The 20,378-nt window shown below is 47.9% G+C and overlaps 1 protein-coding gene across 4 annotated transcripts in view; it reads right to left on the bottom strand.

Moving 5' to 3' along the window:
* Gfra2 (GDNF family receptor alpha 2) overlaps nucleotides 1-20,378 on the bottom strand; it is a 100,067-nt gene that overhangs the window by 58,616 nt on the left and 21,073 nt on the right. For all 4 annotated transcript variants that reach the window (XM_006989118.4, XM_006989119.4, XM_006989120.4 and 1 more), the window contains one exon: nucleotides 4,550-4,904. In XM_006989118.4, the coding sequence (XP_006989180.1) occupies nucleotides 4,550-4,904 (355 nt within the window). The remainder of the gene's footprint in view (nucleotides 1-4,549; nucleotides 4,905-20,378) is intronic.

Raw genomic sequence — 20,378 nt, 5'->3', positions numbered from 1 at the left:
CCCACAGGTGGAGTGCAAGGCTGCTCCTAGGCCAGCCTCCCAGCATATCAGAGGACCAGCTCCCACGCCATGCCACCTAGGCTTAGGTAAAGTTGCTCTGACTCCAGAATTCCTGAGCCAGGACTGATTCAGGAAGAAGCCTAGTGATGCATGGGTTCCCCTCCACAGAAGGAAGACCAGGAGATGAGACAGGACTGGCTAAGTCAGGACTGAGTGCTATAGAAATGGAGCATGCGGGAGGGGGTAGGGTAGGCTGTAGGGGATTCCTAAGGATGAGAGCTCCATTTCCAAAGAACCCCCAGGGAGGTTCTTCCCTTACCCCATCTAATCCACTTTATTAGCATACCCAAGAAAGAGAGGGTCTTCCGTTCCTGTTCCAAACAACACGACATTTAGTGCCACTATTTTCATAAGATTTCTACCTGTGTGGCCATTCTGGAAGGCAGAAACCAGCAAAGACCAAGCCAAAGGAAAGAAGAACAGAGAGTACCTTCCTGGGCACAGTGCAGAGTCAAGTCCAACTTGATGTTCTCCAGTAACCCTTTCAAGCCATCTTTGACCTCACAGAGCTGAGATTAGCACCAACGGGCCACTAGGGCCTGCTGAGCAGTGACACATGGGTCAGAGGTCAGAGCTGTGGGAGCTAGACCAAATGCAATGCCTCTTTTTCTTCTAGACCCATTCTGGGAAGATCCTGGAGAGAAAACCCTTTGAGGCTGGCCCCAGGAACAACAGGTTTTCAGAAACCATCCTGAAAACCACCTGGAAAGACTCCCGCTCACACACCTCGTTAGGCAACGAGAAAAGAATCCCAAAAGATGCCTTGGATAAGTATCTTTGCTTGATCAGTGTAGAAACCAAGGGCCCAGGGAAGGACATGGCCCACTCGGAGGCTATTCAAGAGATCACACACAGGTCTCCAACTTGGAGTACCACCCACTCCATCCACCATCTGCCTGTCACTCTGCATTTCCATCCCCGGGGTTCTCCCCAGCACATCTCTTCCAGCACACCTTAGGCTTCAGGTTGGAGTTGAGAGTCATGTCCCCTGCAGGGAATGTGGTTATGCTGTAACATGCCCCAGTGTCTCTGCCAGACTCATCCTAGATGCAGGCTCTTTCTTCATCCCTACCCTTCTTACCCTGGGACACCATGTTACATCTGTATACTGGAGAGTGCGGTGAGTAGGATGGGAGCTGAGCAAAGATGGGTTCAAGGAATGACCTGGTTGGAGAAAGGAGCTTACATAGCCTCATCTTTTGAGCCAACATGAATGTCCTACCTGAGAAACCAAGCCACATCCCCCCAAGTCAGTAATCTTGCTGTGGCATTGTCTACAGACCCCTGCTTTGCAGTCCTTGAAGTCCACAAATGCAAGGGGCTCATTTTCTTGGCCAGTCCTTCACTCCTCAGAATCCTCTATCTAGACCCTCACCATGCCTAATGGTGTTTAAACATCTGTCCTTATTCCACAATGTGCTGTTTACTACACAGTTCTCCTGATCATGGCTGCTCCCAACTCAAGAAAAATAAGCAAAATCTTTCTGTTTCCTTAAATAGATAAAGTCACCAAAATACTCTATGGTCCTCCATCTCACACATGACTTCAACCACCAGAGCCACATGTCATAGGCCACCCATCCTTCCTCAAAAGTGATTCTGACAAGCAGGCACAAGGTCCTGTCACTTATCTGCTGGAGGCTCCCAACACATACATCTGAGTAGCTCAACCCTAAACACCTGCACAGGTACCCAGCTTTCTGGACGAGCCTGGTCCACCTGTAGGCACAGGGTCCTGAGCCAGGACTCACGCTGCTCTGTACCAGTACCAGCTCTTCAAGGCTTTGCTGTTCACCCGCTCTGTTGTTATGAGTTTCTGTATATGACGAGTCTGGCAAGCTCAGCTTACCATGTAGCCTACAGGGGAGACTGTGTCTCCACCTAAGAATTAGCACGCTCCCTTCTGCAGTGTTTTAGGAATTAGATGGTCCATCCAGCTTCCCCTTAATCCAAGTCACCAGGAAGCTCAGAACTGATGTTCAGAGCTCTGCCAGCCTATACAGCGGCGGCTTTTGCTTGCTCCTGCCTTCTAGGGCCCTTGGTTGCCACTTGCCAACCCCTCTATTGTAGTAGGCACAGGCCTATTTCAATTTCCTTCATCTGTTACATCTAATGTACGCTTTTTTGAAAAGCAGACTCAAAAGTCTGCTTCTTCACAAGGCTTTCCCTGAGCCCTGTAGCTAGCTCAGTGCTCAATCCCTTCTCTAAACACTGTGAGAGCTTGTTTTCCAAGCCAAACAAAAGGAGAGCCTCCCATTCCAGCTGCACACAGGCCCAATTCTCCAGGGTCCAAAAGAAGCTCGCTTCCATCCTATGTCTTCCTGGGGGCTCTGGCTTCCGCCCTGCTGCCTTCTAAAGAAAACAGTTTGAACCCAGTGCCTCTTCTTTTATCTCCTCAGCAACAGGGAGCTAGAAGGCTGGGCCACAGCAGCTGGCTTTCAGCACACACAGACACACACATGCATGCACATATGTACTGAGGCACCTGGCTCGGCAGATCCCTCCCTCCTGAAGCCCCTTTCTTCTGGATTCTGAGTCACCACTTCCTGGTTTTCCTATACCCTCCTCTGCCTCCCTGTCTTCTGCTGTACTGTGTCTGTCCCTCTTTTTCATAAGCATGGCATTTCCGGTAGAGCCCGCCCTGATCCCCACACCAATGGCTCCACTTATCCCCTGGCCACCGCTGATGCCCCAGTCACCTCCAGTCTGAACTCCCTCATGGGCTCCATTAACCCTCCTCATTACAGGACTGGGCTTTAATCATAACCAAGCACCCAAGAACACCTATATCCATCCCTTCTCTCCAGCTTCCTAAATGAGCTCCGGAACCGCCAGTGCAAGCGCCCCAGATGCTACCGTAATGGCCACTCTGGTCCCTCAGACACTGCAGGTCCAACGCGACCCCCACAGAATAATTCCATTGACTCACAGTTATTCAACTAGGAAACAAGTAATTGCCAAGCATCCATCCATCCAATTAGTGTGTTGCTGAGCATTCCCCAAGGCCACACTCTGAATTCAGGAAGAGGTGCAGAGTTCCTGCCTCCAGGAGACTTTCAGACAGACAGACAGACAGTCCGGTCAAATCTACTTACCATCTTCAGTGAGAAGATCCACTTTTCTTCATCCCTACAGCCATTGCCTTAGTCCAAGGTTATCGATATGCCTGCTGTCACTCAGGCTGCACACCTTAACAGCCATAGTGGCAAGAAAGAGTATTACACAATCCCAGCTATAAAATGTGTGTCTTATGACCTGGGGCAGGAGACTTCCTCGGTCTGTTTCCTCCCCTTCAAAGATGACCACAGTGCCTACCTCAGGGACTTTCTGCAGGGTTAATAGGTTACTTATGAGCACGAAGCTTTTAGACAGTGTCCAGACAGAGTAGACAACTGAGACTACTGTAATCTTCCGTTCACCAGCACTCACCCATCATCCACCTCTGAAGTTCCCCATAAGCCCATGTTCTCCTTCAAGTCTCTCCTGACAGGCTCATTTCTAGGCCTTCTTCTCAGTCCTCAAGGCTCCATCAAATCAATGACCCTCCTCAAGACTCCCGGGCTTTGTCAGATGGCCCTCCCTATGTTCCCTTCTCGGTGAGCCCTAGACATGTTCTACTGAATTTGGACCACTTCTCCTCCTATGGGGTGTGTGCTCTGTTGAGAGCAGTATGATCTTCTCTCCATGGCCAGGGCCAAGTACCAAGCATTGCACATGACATGGCTCAATAAATCAATACTCAGCCAACAGGAAAAGCACAATTCTTGCAAAACAAAAACAAAAAGCAAATTTCAACCAGCTATAACCAAATTTTAAAAACCCACACCTAATAATCAGGCTATACTTATTAAATACATTTGCTATATGCCAGGCTCTGCGCTAAGGTTTGGACATGTTATCAAGAGCACAACAATGCGGGGATATTATTTTATTCCTCGATCACAGGTGAAGTAATGAAAACTCAGGAAATCTTACAAACTGACTCAAAGTCACACAGCTTGGAAGTGGTAAAGTCAGGATTTGAACCCAGCACTATCAGACTCCAGAAGCTGGTCCTCCCCCAACACTAGCTTGGCTTTGCTCTCAGTCTGCAGTGATCTGGCTCCTAGATCACATCCCTGTGCTGGGACGTAGGCACGGGCTTCCCCTAAAAAGCGTAACAAAAACCTCTGAAGGTCCCTTCCTCCTGTTAGAAATCTATGAGTTGAAATTATAAGTTCCTAGGGTAGTTTGTTTTGGCGTCCCTTGAAGTACTTAGCAAGAAACTGCACACTATGGACAGATGAATGAAAACATTCGAGATGGACAGATGCGTGGATGGATGAATGAAGTGAATAGGTGACAACTGATTTTGCCTATGACCAACCGGTTTTAACTTTCTCAACGCCTTCTGCTGGGCTCATTCATGGTCATAATTCAAGTGACCCTAAGACACAGCCCAACCACATGAACACTCCTCGTGGACGGCCATCGTTTCGGCGGCTCTTACCGGCAGAGGTGGTCCATGCGGCACAGGGTGCGCAGTTCTAGGCAGTTGGGCTTCTCCTTGTCCTCATAGGAGCAGCTGGGCAGAATAGTTTGCCGGCGACGCTCAGCACAGGCCTGGTCCTGGCAGGAGCAGAAGAGCATGCGGTAGGTATACTCGCTGGGCACACGGTCAAAGAACTGGCGCAGGGCCTTGTGGCACTTGCGGCGGTTGCAGCGTTCCGTGGGCGAGATCTCGCGGTTGCAGATGGAGATGTAGGAGGAGCGGAGCTTCTTGCAGTTGTCGTTCAGGTTGCAGGCCTTGGCGGCATCCAGGCAGTGATTGCTCTTGGCACTGACCACCGGGTCTGCCCCTGTCCCTGAGGGAGGAAGGCGAACACTAGTCAGAGCTACGCATGCGCACAGGGGGGAGGACATGCATGGCCACTGAAAGATTGGTGTCGGATGCAAGCTCCTTGCCTCGGTTTCCTTGACTTGGAATAAAGAGCATTTCCAAGGACGTATGGCCGTGGCGAACATTAAAGATGTTAATTTGCAGGTATCCAAAGTACATGAGACAGTTCCGGAAAAGAGATACACTGTATGAGACTGTTCCAGGAAAGGGGTACACTGCTTGAGACAGTTCCAGGAAAGGGGTACACTGCACATGCAAGGAGCAGTTCAGAGGGAGACTCATTCCAAGTTCTAACCCCAGCTTCAGAAGCTTGGAAGCAGGTGTTCACCTCAAAAACATGAAAGTAGGTGTACATGGCCCTGTTTACTAGGGCAAGAAATAATGTGTCTGGCTCAAAGTCACAGAACGAGGGGCCCCTTGCCAGTCTTCCAGCAGCACAGTTCAGCGGGACTTTGGGGAAGTGATATCACTGGCATTTGGAGTAGGGAACACTCATCACTGAGTCTTGTCAACAAGGATGCAAGCAACATCCCAGCCACCCTCCTGACCCCTACCCTTGTAACCATCAAAACTGCTCTTCTGTATCCAGAAGGGTGTGGCTGCCACTGTCACCTAAAAGGAAGCACACGTCCTCTAAGTTTGAAGGGCAGATTACCCCAGCGTACCACTCTGACACTGCTGGATGTATGACCAGCCAGGAGCCAGATAGGGTGGGTCTCTTGCCATACTGTTGTGGCTATCTACTTAATACAGTGAGGGAAATGTCTGAGGTACACAACAGGGTTCCCCGAAATCACAAGGCTATTCTGTGATGGCTGTCCCCACAGATCCTAGTTGTACCAAGAAGATGTCCAGCACAGAAACCATCTGACTCTACCACCAGCTGGTTCCCACCTAGAGAGAACCTCTTGTCCAACTTGATAACAGGCAGAGGGCGGGGCAGGACCCCAATCTGCACATGCCCAGCTGAGATCTTCTGGGGCCAGTCAGGTGGGTGGTCACCCAATCCCACCTGTGTTTTACAGGTAAAGAAAATGAATTCTGTGTGGGCAGGGGACTGCCACAGCCATCTTGAACACTGACAGAAAACTAGAGGCAGAAGTCAGTTGCTAGGCACCGTCATGTGCCGGGAGAATAACCAGCCTAGGTCAGAGGTGAGTTCTTCCACCCTGCCATGTTCAGTCCTGCCTGTGTGCCTCTCTATACAAGAACCTGCCATAGAGTATGGAAGACTCAAAACCGGGCTGGTAGAGGCCATGACTCCTCTATGGATAGGCCTGGTGACTCGGCATTTGCATATGCAATTCGTGGTCCTCAGATTGTTGGATCATTAAATACCTCTAAATCTATAAAGTCCTGCCTCTGCATGGTCCTCTGTTGGTGCCAAGCTGGGTACTTAATACACAAAAGTATTAGAAGAAGTCCCAACCGAAGAGCCGACTACTTAAACCAGGAAACCAAGAGGCAGAACCAGGACAGAACTAGGCCTTGTAAAACAGAGCCAGCCAGCATCAAGCCCGGGCTCAACTACTCATCAGGAGAAATGATCAGTTTCCTTGTCTGCAAAATAGTACCTGCCACACAAAGCGTCTTTGTTAGCATGAGAAACAACTCATAACTTTCTTTGCATCGTGAATTTGTCCTGTCTTCTAGAATATTCCCATTGGCTATGTGATGGCTGTCTTGGGGTGGGGGATGTCTCTTAGTGGTCATGTGGGTCCCTTAATCTGCTGCCCCATTTTCTGCTCCCTTTTAAAGCAAAACCACTAGTTGTCATCGTCCCCCATCCGTGTCTGGCAGCTGTTCGAACCCGCAGGTTTAGTCTTTCCAGCTGATGTATCAGCAACCCTGGACCCAGCATCTCATTCACTTCTACGTGAATCTCCTTCCTCACTTGTCTTCATTCTGGCCTCCCTGATACCTCGCTGCTCGGGTTGCTTCGTCGGCTCTTGCCTGTGCTTCCCAGGGCCCAGCCCTCCTCTCCAGGCATCTGGGGCTATCATTTTATCTCATGCCATTGCACACCATCAGTCAGCCTCCTTCCACATCCTGAGACCTCGTTCACAAATCCCAGACACATCTGTTCACCTCTGCTCTACTGTTTTCATACTACCTGAAAACCCAAGACCTTTGTGTCAAACTCAGACCACCACCACCACCACCACCACCACCACCACCTGACCCCCAGTGGCTCAGATAACAGTCAACTTCATCCTCCTGAAAATAGCCACCCCAAAGCAGCTCATTCAGGAAAAACAAAAAGGCTACCTTCAAAACATACCCATAGCCGGGCGGTGGTGGCGCACGCCTTTAATCCCAGCACTCGGGAGGCAGAGCCAGGCGGATCTCTGTGAGTTCGAGGCCAGCCTGGGCTACCAAGTGAGCTCCAGGAAAGGCGCAAAGCTACACAGAGAAACCCTGTCTCGAAAAACCAAAAAAAAAAAAAAAAAAAAAAAAACATACCCAGAACACACCACTTCTCACGGCCACTACCGCCTTCCTCCAAGTTGTGATCACCATGCCCAGTCCCCCAGCTTTCACAGCACCCCACAATGATCTTCTCTTATCACAACAACTGGCATGAATTTCAAGAACCTAAGGCACAGAGGTGTGTCACTTCAGTGTCCCAGGACATCCACTGGCCTTTCTCAGTGGCTTTAGCATGAGCTACAAGGCTCTGTATTTGCATTGTCCAACATGGTAGCCACTGACCATTGAACTGAAAAGATTAGGAAACACACACCAGATTCTAAATGCTTATTAAGCAAAACAGTATCTCACTAGTAATGTCTTCGCTTTAATCGCATGTTGAAGGGATAGCATTTTGGACCTGAAGTATTAAACAGAGTATCAAAATTAACTTCACCTATCTTTTTTTCCTTTTAGTGTGGCCACTAAAACATTTAGAATTCCATGTGCATGGTGTGCTGTGTTACTTTCAAGCAGCATTTCTCTGTCTGACCTCGCTCCTGCTCCTCCCTGTTGGTCACTCTACTTCAGTACTAGCTGCCTTGATCTTCCTGGGACAGGCCAATGGTGGCCTGGCCTTGGGGCCTCTGCACAGGTGCACTCCCTGGTCTACAAGGCTCTCCTCTTCCCCCAAGGATTATAGAGCCATAATGATTAAGTGGTTCAGGTCTCCTTCCTCAAATTTTAGCTAATTTGTGAGTTCTTCTTGCCTCCTGGTACACAGCAACCCTAGTGCTACATTTATCCCCCAAATGGTCTGTTTCTCCAGCAGCAGCCAAGGTATATACATAACTCATTTCTTATATCAAAATAAGGCAGAAGTCATGTTATCCTCCATGTATCAAAAGTTTGATACATGAATACTCAGTAAGTATTCCATATAAAGAAAAGAATAAATGTTGCAAGAACAATGGTTTATAGCAAATGCTTGCAAGTTTGTTTATATTTTGAAGGAAGCAAAATTGATATAAACCAAGTAACCATGGACAAGATTACATGTATTCAAGTATTAATGATGGCCTAGGTAAGAAGGGATCGGAAGAGACCCGAAGTGAACCATCCACTTTAACACTGCTTTGCCAACAGCAACCTTGTAACGCCGAGAAGAGCAATGTTCCCTCTTCTACTGTCGAAATAAAGGGGAAGGGAGTATAGGCAACAGAAAATTATTTGGTGATAAAAGGAAATGAGATGTCACGCCATGAGAAACTCATGAAAGCAGCCGGACATAAGATGCTGAGTCCATGACATTTTGGGAGAGGGAAAAGAAGAGAGATGGTAAAAAGATTGGTGGCTATCAGAAGTTGGGGGAGGGAGGGAGGGAGGGAGGGATGAGCAGGCAAGCCACAGGGGATTTTCAAGGCAGTGCAACAGTCTGCATGACACTGTAATGGTCAGCAGGTAAGATGCATGTATCCAAGCCCAAGGAATATGCCAGGAGTGGATCCTAATGCCAGCAGCTACAAGCTCTGAGTGCTAACAGTATATCGCTGCTGTCTGTTGGAACAAAGCATGGCCAGTGTAGGATATTGGCAGTGGGGAGGATGGGAACATGGGGAGTAGGGACAGGAACTTTATATCTTCCTTCAATCAGGCTGTGAGTGTGAAACTGCCCTCAAAACACTGACTCTCCTTAAAATGGGGATTGGAGCAGGGTATGATGGTTCCCTTCTATAGTCCCAGTGCTCAGGAGGCTAAGGCGGGATGATTCATGAGTGCAAGGTCAAGCTCTGCTACATAGTGAGTTCCATGCCTTCATGGGTTACAGAGGGAGACCCTGTCTCAGAAAAGGGGGAGAAGGAAGGAAAGAGAGGACCAAGAAAAGAGAAGAAAAAAAACAAGTTGAGATGAAATTAAGGCAGAAAAGAATCAAGGTTTATTTTCCTGATTTATTTTCAATAAACAGCTTTTGACTAAGGAGATGGCTCAGTAGGTAAAGTGTCTGCTACACAAACATAAAGACCTGAGTTTGGGTGCCCAGGACCCACAAAGAAGGAAAGAAAGAGGAGGGGAGGAAGGGAGGAAGGGAGGGAGGGAAGCGGGGGGAGGAAAAGCCAGCCTAAGGGTGCATCTATAACTTCAGTGCTGGGAGAATTGGAGGACAGGAGGATGCCTGATGTACAGTGGCCAGCCAGCCTAACCACCTAATAAGCTCCAGGGTCAAGAGGAGACCCTGTCTTAAAAAATAAAGTGGAGAAGTGATTGAGGAAGACTCTTGTTGATCTGGCCTTCACATTCACATGTGAGTGCACACACACACACACACACACACACACACACACACACACACACACACACAGGAACATATACACCACACATACACATACAACACATACAAATTTAAATAGATTCATGCATGCATACATACATATGCATGTATGTGTACCAGGTACTTCCCCAGCCACTAGGCTGCCACCTTGCTGAGACAGCCAGGGACAGAAGAGCCACCCATCCATGCAAATGCTAATGCTGAGCTCTCCTGGAAGAGTTGAGGGTACAGAGAGGAAAAGACCTGTCTGGAGTTGGGGGGGGGGGGGGGCGGGCATGGACGCAATGATTTCTTTGCTAAAACTGACCAAGTGAATCTGGGGAAAGTAGGAAAAGGGGTCCTAGGCAAAGGGGGGGCATAAAACAGGGCTGAGAACACGAAGAAAATCATGCCTAAAGATGGAGAGAGAGCAAGGGCGGGAGAGGGAGTGCTGGGCAGCCGGGGAGTTAACTCCCGTGCTGGAGCCTTGACCTCTGCAGCAATCCTCTGAGCTGCTAGTCAACCACTCTGCAGGCTGTGCAAGGACCCAAGGATGCCTGTCAGCACAAAAGCTGACGTGGCCTGCCGCTGTGGGGGTGTTCTCCCAGACCAGACAGTCCTCCCTGCACTTGTCAGATGCCGGCTGGCTGGCAGGCAGGAGCAGGAGAGTGAGTGGCCTGGGGCCAGGGGGAGCGAGTGGGGAGGGGTGGTCTCTGCAGAGGCGCAGTTGACAACTGCAAGCTGAGCAACAGCTAATTTAGGCCTGTGGCTGCATCTAGGTCCCCCCAGGTGCTCTGTTCCCCTCCTCACAGCAGTGCTCAGAGCTAATGCCAGTGTAATTATAGCCCCAGTGGCTTCCATTTGGAGTTTGAATAGTGGAAGTGTTTGCTGTGGGGTGGGACATGTAAACCCCTGGGCCTCGACTTGGTAAATTTCCTAGAAGAAAAAAAAAAAATCAAGAAATGCAGGAATGTGAACAACTGCCTGAATACTGGGAAGATGGCCCCTCTGCATCTGCAGGGGGCGGGGAACGGAGGAGGGATGGTGGGGTGCTCCATTGTGGAGAAAGCCACCCCCTCAGAACTGGCCTAGCTGCCCACTTGAGCATCTCTCATGGGCAAAAATGGGGCTCAGTGCACAGCCAGGTGCGTGCAAGCCTAGGTAACAGGGTGTGGTGCAGTGTGCCCCTTTCTGGCCTACTACATTTCATCCCACCCCAAGGCCTCTCTCCTAATCCCTGGAAAGTAAGTCAGTTGACTATTCCAGACACAAATCCTCCCCGCCCGTCCCCACAAAGGTTCCTCAACCTCCTCAGCCTATGGCTCCAAAACAAAAATGTATAGCAGACAAGGATGAAGATTCTGAAAGCTTAGACCCTCTCAAATCCCATCCACCCCCTATGCAGATCGCTGAGACCACACAGACCTCAACAGAGACTTGAGAGCTGAAAATGAATGCCAGGCCCCTTAACCCAGGACTGCCTATCCCTGACAGATGTTGCCACTCCAGCCCTAGGCCCATAGAGAGAGAACTAATGTAAACAAGGCAAAATGTAAACCGCAAACAGCCACCCAGGGCAGAGGGAGGTGGGATTCAATGGCACTTGGCACTTTCCAAAACCTTGGTAAACCTCTTCTACCAGCCGATCCAGGTCCCAGAGACACATCTTGGCTTCCTCATGCCTGTCCCTGTTCCTCCTCTCTGTGTGGGCCAAGAAAATGGGGACACGACTAGCTGAGGAGGGGTAGCGGGCCTCAGGGTGGTGTACACCCGCCTCCCAGGCCCTGGGGTCAGGTCTCTTTTCTCACCACCCCCTTTTCTCAGAGAACACCCCTGAGCCAATGGTCCACCCTCAGAAGCAGGCTGTTACCAAATAGTGTGGCACCCCTCAAACTGACATTCCCTGAACAGCTGTTCTGTATTTATTAGAGTTGAGTTCGCCAAACAGTCCCCCAAACATGACCCACCAAATTTAGGCCCTTTTAACAATGTCACTTCTACTAATACTTAATTTTTTTTCTTTAAGGTGTGTGTGTGTGTGTGTGTGTGTGTGTGTGTGTGTGTGTGTGTGTGTGTTACTGTGGGTTAAGTGAGTGTTCTACCACTGAGCTATTGTTCCCCCAGACTTTTTTACGAACTTACTCAAACTAGCCCTGAACTCATTCTACAGTCCAGAGAGCCCATGAACATGTGATCCTCCTGCCTCAGCCTCCCACATAACTGGGATGATAGTCCTGAACTACTAGGCCTGACTAACTCCCTTACTTATTTAGTGAAATTTTAAGTTTTTCTTTAATTAATTTAATCTTTAAAGTTTCCAGTTCTTACATAGATGGGTTTGACATAATAACATGACATAATAACATCTCCATCAGTTCTGGATCTGACATTAAAGCCATTACTTTCAATGTTTTTTTTTTTTTTCAATTGAGTGTCATATCCATCTCAAATTTCAACTTTACTGTATATGCACTCAGAGGCAGGAGACTATCTGTGAGCAGAGGTGCTCAAACTTCATGATCTCAGGTATCCACAAGACCCACTGAGTCACAGGCTCTATGGCTGTTACTTGGATTTTGCACCTACCCTATGATTCTAAGCTTCCTTCCAAAGTTTGAAGCCAATACCTAGAAACAAGGTTCGGGTGCTAATGACCACACCCCAAAGGCACATCCATGGGCACATAGGCACACACACCTAGTCCACCTAGCTCACCACTGACCAGTTCCACCTGAGCAGAAGGTAGCTTGAAGCTCTGCTGTTACTGAAGCATGACTCTCAGGCATGTTTTGTTCCTCCCATCTCCTCCCTACCCTCAACCATCAAGGCATACTTTCCCATCCCAAACAGGTAGGCAGAAATAACAGTCTCAGCCTTCTGAGATACTCACAAGTCACAGGGACCTAGATACTTCAACTTCCCTTCTTGCCAGGAACCTTCCCTTCTTGCCCATGGGCCACTTGCCCCCCATCCTCATTTGCACATGTGTGCACCCAAAGGCTCCCCACCAACAGCACCATGGCCTGGCAGTTAGCAGTCAGCCAGTCATCAACCAACAAATATTTTCATGAACTGACTACACACCAAGGCGTAGAAAGATGGAGTCAGTCCCTGTTCTCCAGGGCCCTCCATTCCAGTGACAGGAAAACTGGTAATAAAACCCATATACACAAAAAGATGTAAAGGATTGGTGAGTGTGATGAAGGAAATAAGGAAATTCAGGAAAGAATAATGGAGAAAGGGGATGTGGAAAGTCTGCCAGGAGGTGGCATCAGTTTGAGAGTGATGAGCAGGAGTGCAGCACACACAGACATCCAAGGTCCGAGAATTACAAGCAAAAGGAAGGTCGCATGCAAAGGTCAAGAGATAGGCATGGTTTGGGCATGTTCCCAATCAAAAAAAAATGAATAAATTAAAAGAATGGGGTGGCTGAAGCATCTTGAACAAGGAAAACATGAGAGGGAAAATAATTTGGAGGGACAGTCAGGAGGGGTGCCACGGGGCCCTGTAGAGCAGGATAAGAACTTTAGGTTTTCACTCTAACATGGTAAGCACTTGGAGGAGGTGAGGAGGAGACACAATAGCTCCTCTGTCAATACATAGAAGGGGGCGGAAGAAATGGGCTAAAGAGGAGATGAGTGTTTCAGGAGCAGATCAGAGAGGGGCAAGCTGGGTCAGGTGGTCCCTGGAGCCCATCTTCATTCAGGACATTAAGTGGAGAATAACACAACGGAGCTGGCTGGGTTTGGAGTGGAGGAGAGAGAACTCAAGAAGACTAGAGTTTCATATACCAGGTAGATGGCGATGATGTCATCGGACAAAGAATACTAGGAAGGAAAGAGGAGACCAGAGTTGATTGGGTACTTCAGGATGAAACTTGGTTAGAATGAGAGAATTCATAAGTAGCCAGATGGAGACAGTGACAAGACAGAAGAATCGGGGATCCATCTGAGCTAGACACCAAACTAATCCCAAGTGACATGAGGGGCCACCTAACTCAACAAGACTGCCTGGGTTGAGGATGAGAGTAAAGACAAAAATGTCCAGGGATGGGGCAGAACTGTGGGTGCCAATGTTTAGTGCAGACTGAGAAGCAGTGAAACTTGAAATTAAGAGAATCAAGAAATCAAGAGAATCTGGTGTCATGAAGTCAAGAGTATCATCAAAGGAGAATCAACTAGATGGTTAGCAGACACCACGCAATTAGGAGTATGTTAACGACGAGATAAAGAACAAACAAACCCTACCAAAGCAGGATGGATGACCGGAAAGATAGAGTATGGGAAAGGAGGGGCAGAAGAGACATAAGTGGGGACCCCACGTTGTAACCTGTCGCCTCTCGTCCTCAAGAGGCCACCCAACTGCAGCTTTAGTTTTGGAACCAGAAAACTCTGAACTCTCTCCCAGCACTGGTCAAGGACTGCTGGAAAGGCAACACCACTAATTAACAAACAAGAAGACTCCCACTTGCCTGAAGCTCACATTCTAGAACAGAGGAGATGAGAATCATAGACAAACAAAAACTCTCCTTTTGCCTCCTAGGTTCCATTCTCTGCCTCTGGCCATTGTTAAGAGTGGGTCCTCTGGCCTTGCAGTGGCTTAGGAGGTGGAACTATCTAGAGATGGGCTACTGACTAGCATAACAAGTGTGTAGAGGTTATAGGAACTTCTTTGAGCTTCATTTGTCTCATGTGCAAGATGGGGCCACAGTGCTCACCCTGTATATAAACAAGTAACATCCAAGGTGAGACAGGGTGGTGAAGATAAAAATATCCAGTGGAGTTTGAATGTAAGTTGCATGTCCCCCAAGGGCCCATGGGTTGAAAATTTGGTTAGTCCCCAGCTACTGGGAGATGGAAGATTTGGAGGTGGGGGTTACTGGGAGGTCTCTTCATCATTTGGTACATGCTCTTGGAAGGCAGCACTCATGGAATGGAGGTTCTAGAGAGAGGGAGAATTGTCATAAAAGCCTGAGTTCGGCCTCACCCTCACTGCTCAAGTCCAAGATGTAACCATTTGTTCCCATAAATGCCTCCCACAAGGAAGTACTACTGTCCCCTCTCAAGCCTTGGGCTTTGACCTTCCCAAACTCTGAGCTAAATGAGTTTTTTCTTTGACAATCAGCTGCCTCTAGTGTTTTCTGATAGTATGGCAAAGTTTATTACCAATGTCCTTCAGAGTCTCCAGTTCGTAGTACATAAGCAACAAGGGCCTGCTTAGAAATAAGATGCCCAGTTGAAAAGTGCCTCTTTCCACCTTTCCATTTCTGCAACGTCCATCACTCCTTGCCAATAGAAAAGCCGGATCCATGTGCTCCTACCTTTGTACACTACATCCAAAGAGCAAAGACCCCTTGGTGTCTACCTCCATGAGCAAGAGGCTATCTCTAGAGTTCCTCTTCTCCATACTGGAAATCTGATAGAGCAGGGCCTCAGACCCCTTCTCATATCCGGCCCCCACCCCTGAAGCTCCTAATCCAATATACAGAAAATGGTACCCTAGTTTCTCCCAAGAGATAACAGGACCAATTCTAACATTCCAACTCCCATTGCCCTCTGTTGTCACTCAAAGCCCAGAGAATTGAGAGGACCTGAATCCTCATCCCCACTACTCTACATGTCCAGAGCACTGCCCTCCCCAGACATGCCCAGGAAGTCCCAATCCACGTCAGGTGACACCAGCACAAAGCCACAAGCACTCTTTAGAGGAAGCAGACATTTTGAAAGCAGGCCAACCCACCAGAAGTCAACTTGATGAACGGCAAAATACAGTAGGAACTCAACAACAACAAGAATCAAGTTGAATGCTTTTAAATATCGTGACATATTTTGACAATTTTTAACCACAATTAAAACTTATTCTCAAATTTATCAAAGGGCAGATTATTCTGGATTTTGTGGTTCTGGAAATTTAAATTTTAAGCTTTTTTCCCCCAAGCAAAGGGACTTTTTAAGTCATCATATTTGAGGTCTCTACATCTTTGGAATATACTTCTGGGACATGGGGTTTACATATATACAACAGAGGCATATCGGTCTTAGTTCTGTGTTTATACAAACTAAAATTGAGCTATTTTATGTTGGTATGCTTGACCTTCTTCAGCATTTTTTACTTGTGATGAATGATTGCTGACATGAGGCTCTAATCTGTAAACTAAAACTTTGTTTACTGATTATGAAATAGACTTTTCTCACCACAGGAAATATACATCAACTCACAACCCTTAGCTTCTAAAATAAACTGAATACATCTTAAAATACAGTTGCCAAGCACATTTGCAAAAAGCTCAAAAGCCATGGAAACCATTCAACACAAATCTCTAAAAAAAAATTTTTTTAGTGTAGATTAAGTGTAGATAAATAAAAACATTTGACAGAACCAGTGACTTCCTCATTTAACACACTAATTATGGAAGAAAAGGCCACTGGCCAGCTGGTGAACAGCTAACCTCTAAGTCCAGGGCAGAAAGAGAGGTCTTCCTTTTTCCTTTCAACATTTCTATGCCATCTGTCCTCCTGGGAAGGTCATAACACCATCTACATGTCCCCACTCCTCTGTGGGGCTGTCAGCCACCAACTCCCCCGTTCCTTGTAGGAGTGACTCCTCATTTGGTCTGTCATGTCTTCCCATGTCGTCCGTGAGTCTTCCACTCAACAGAAATGGTCTTGACAATGTGGGTCATCTTCCTGTCGCCATGACCCTCTCTCCCTCTTCTGCTGCCCATTGCCACAACCGTGCCTCCAGCCTTGCTTTCACTGGTATCTGTACCAACATCCCAACCTTGGACCACCTTCTTCTCACCTCCCCAGCTTCCTCTCAGGAATTCCTACTCCCAGCAAAATCTGGGATAGATCACAGCTCTGACCACCCCTCCACCATCCCATCCTTTATCAAACATTCCTTTTACAGGCTTAACTTCCTAGTCTCCAGGCAAACACATCACTTTATCAGTCCCTCTTCTAACACGCTAATCTCAGGGAAGCAAAGCCTCCTTCCATCTCCATGCCGGCCCAGCAGCTGAGCATCACTGAGACACACCATCCAAAATGACTGGTCTCACTTTAAATGCCTATACTCAAGTTGCAGATGTCCTATAAAAGCTATTTCACAGCTTCTCCTGCCTCAGTCTCCCTGGGCTGTTCCTTCCCTCATTGTTCTGATCTGACAACATTGTGTTTTAGTATGTTCAGGCTGCTACAACAAAGAAACACACATCAGGTGGCCTTTAAGTAACAGAATCCCCCCTCCAGAGGCTGGGATGTCCAAGATGTCTAGCAAGCACTCACTTTCAGCTCAAGGACAACCACGTTTCCCTATGTCATTGTTTGTCTAAGAGGTATTACCTTGTTTCCTGAGAAATCTAATGACCTGTTCTATCCTCCACAGATACCTTCACACAAATGTGCACATAAACGCATGCAAACATACACACACACACACACACACACACACACACACACACACACTCATAAAAATAATAAATTGAAGCCCTCCTAATACCATCACTTTCAGAATTAAGATTTCAGCACATGAACTGGGTGGGAGAGCGAGGCATGCACAGACATTCAGAGCACAGAGCTTTGCCTCATATTTTATAAGGACACGAAAGGGCTGAACAGAAACTCCCTCACCTTCCTTCCCTGGCAACAACCAGCCTGTCTCACCTGCAACCCAGCTCTGCCTTCTGTTCCTATGGAGGCCGAAGTGTCCCTGCCAAAGGCCACCTGGCCTCCTGTGCTTGTGTCTGCCATGTGGATCTCGTCCCTCCTCACTGCTCAAGGACATCCCTCCTGCCCCTCCACTCCCCTCTTGTGCCCTCCAAGTTCTCCCTGTCACGTTCCATCCAGCGCAGTGAACAAACCCACAGCCTTTGCTACCCATCCCAAAACAGAACAGAACCTCCCTTTGGCCCACCAGTCCCCCTTACCTGTTCCTCTTCATCATGAAGCCTGAGAGGGTGATGTCCCCAAATCTATCTGCTCACTCACCCTTCCTAAGAGTTCAGTAGGAGATCGGGGTAGCTCCATGTGGGTAAGGGAGGTAGGTGGCCATGTCTCCAAGCTCCTCTTGCTTGGCTGTGGCGTCCCTTCACTTCCTTTCGCCAACAGCCAGTACCCACCCCCCAGTCTTCCCCTCCCAGATGGTTTTCCTCCTCTGTAGCCCTCACCTCAGCCCTCTGCTTTGTAGATCCTAGCCTCCCTCTCTTTCTCATACTCTAAACTCCTGCTTCCACAGCGTAAAATGACCTCTATACACTAATATCTCTCTGCAGATGGCCCCTGACTTTGGCATTTCCCAGTGAAGGCCTACCTGACATCTCAATCCTAACATAGACTAAACCGAGTGCTTGGTTTCTGCCCACTCCGCCCCAGGCTGTTCTTTCCCTCATCTTCACCATCCTAATAAATGGCAGCAGCATCACTGCTGTGCATGCCAAGACTGTGACGGAGCCGTAATTCTCATCCCCTGCACCGACATAATCTAGCCCAAGCCCATTCATTCGCTCCATTCTCCTCTGACTGTCTGCCTCTAACCTGGACTCCAGTGGTAACATCTTAACTAGGGCCACTCCTGCCCATGCCCCTGCCTCCTCCTCACCATCTATTCTCCCTAGAATAAGACTAGCTTTCAAATGCTTATATTGTACTGTGCTGCTCAGTCATCTAAAATCCTCCCAATGGTTCCCCATCACTTCTCAACTAAAAATCCAACTCCTGACTGCTTGATCTGCATCATTTAGAGATCACTCCACCTACCTCAGCATTCTCCTTCCATAACACTACCCTCCACCTCACTCAGGGTGTGGCTGCATGGCCTTTTACAGGGGTCCCACCTCCACACATGGGTTCCCCACTGGGTCTTCCCCTACTTGTTTCAAACCTGCCATTCCCCTGCCCCCGCCCCATGCTAGGTTCTTCCTGTGAGTCATAACTAGGTGTTCACAATCACTTTATTCAACATCATATTTTAGTGTTGGCTTAGTGATTGTCAAAATTGTATCTTTCCTGTTCATTTTTTCCTGGGCCTGGGTCTGGTTTTCCCTATCCGCAGCACCTCGGCTCTGTAAGAACAGAGAGAGTCTTTGATTCAAGTTAGAGGTGCATCTCTACGCCTAGATAAGAACACCGGGTTTTTCTGGGAATATTTGGGAACAAACGCCTCTTAGGAAAGGGCTCATGGAAACAGCCTCCAGGTGAGGATGTCCCAAATTATACACACATTTAAATCTAGTTCTTTTTGTAGGCCAGACCAAAATGCCTTGCTATTTTCTAAAGGTCGTCAGTCTTCATCCCAAAACCATGTTCTTAGAACTTTCCAGAAAGACAAGAAAGGGGGCTAGGAAGAGTGGCTTTCCCAAGAGGCAGCAGTTTAGATTCCGTTCTGACCTGGGGCAAGGCATATCTCCAAGCTCTACCATTCTACCTTCCTGACTCTGCCCCCTTCCTCTCCTTCCCTTCCTTTCTGCCCATAGAAAGCCGATGCCCCAGATTTACACCCACTCCGACATACATCATTACACACATACTGTCATACCATGTTAAACACACTCAGCACCCACACAAACACACATCACCATGCAAACACATTAAACACAATTATCCTAGCCATGTAAAACCACACAAATGACCCAATATATTAACTTACAACTGTGCAACTACACACATTAACCCACACAACACTCCATACACTTAAACCCATGAAACCTACATTACACACTCACACATACAAACATGCTAGCATATATTACACACAGACCACCCCACATACACATTAAACACATATACAAGCTACCCATGTACCACACCAACATACACACATATACAATAAACACACACTTAAACCATCTCATAAACACATATTACTACACATCCATATCACCACACACACATACATAATAAGCACACATACAAACCACCCCATAAACACATAACACCACATATTCACACATACTCACATATAACTACACACACTTGCATACACATATACTCAATAAGTACCTACCACTCATGTATCCTGACACACATATATCTATATACATACAAGAAGGCTAACACATGCACAAACCACCACACAAGCACACTCACATACACATACAGCATGTATCAACACACATTGGCCTGTATACACCACCTCATGAATGTATACATATACTCACACATATTCACACATATGCCACACATACTACCCCTGTTCTCACTCCATTCTGTGTCCCCACACTAGCCTCTCAACTTGCTGTGGTCCTTTCTCTGTACTCCCTACAGGAATAGGATCAAAAGGATGGATGGATGGATGGATGGATGGATGGATGGATGGATGGATGGATGGATGGATGGGTGGGTGGATGGGTGGGTGGATGGATGGGTGGGTGGGTGGGTGGGTGGGTGGGTGGATGGATGGATGGATGGATGGATAGATGGATGGATGGATGGGTGGGTGGGTGGGTGGATTGCTAGGGAAGAGAGTACCCAGCATGGGAACTCACATCACTCATGCCTACCTTCCATCAGAATAAACTAGAGTAGGTTAAGGGCTAAAGCAAAGGCCAACTGTGGAGTGCAGAATCCCAAGAGAGCCAGCTCTGGAGCTGATGACAGCAGGAAATGTCCAGCCAAGAGCCACCTCACAAGCCAGCTACCAACAGAGCCCATCATGCACAAAAGGAGCAAGCTGGTGGCTGCCTACATGCTGAAGAACATCAAAAGACAAATGCCCTCACTCCCC

The sequence above is a fragment of the Peromyscus maniculatus genome, chromosome 9, assembly GCF_049852395.1.
Source record: "Peromyscus maniculatus bairdii isolate BWxNUB_F1_BW_parent chromosome 9, HU_Pman_BW_mat_3.1, whole genome shotgun sequence".
Classification (NCBI taxonomy): Eukaryota; Metazoa; Chordata; class Mammalia; order Rodentia; family Cricetidae; genus Peromyscus; species Peromyscus maniculatus.
The sequence above is the reverse complement of the archived record's forward strand: the minus strand, read 5'-3'. Positions and strand labels throughout refer to the sequence as shown.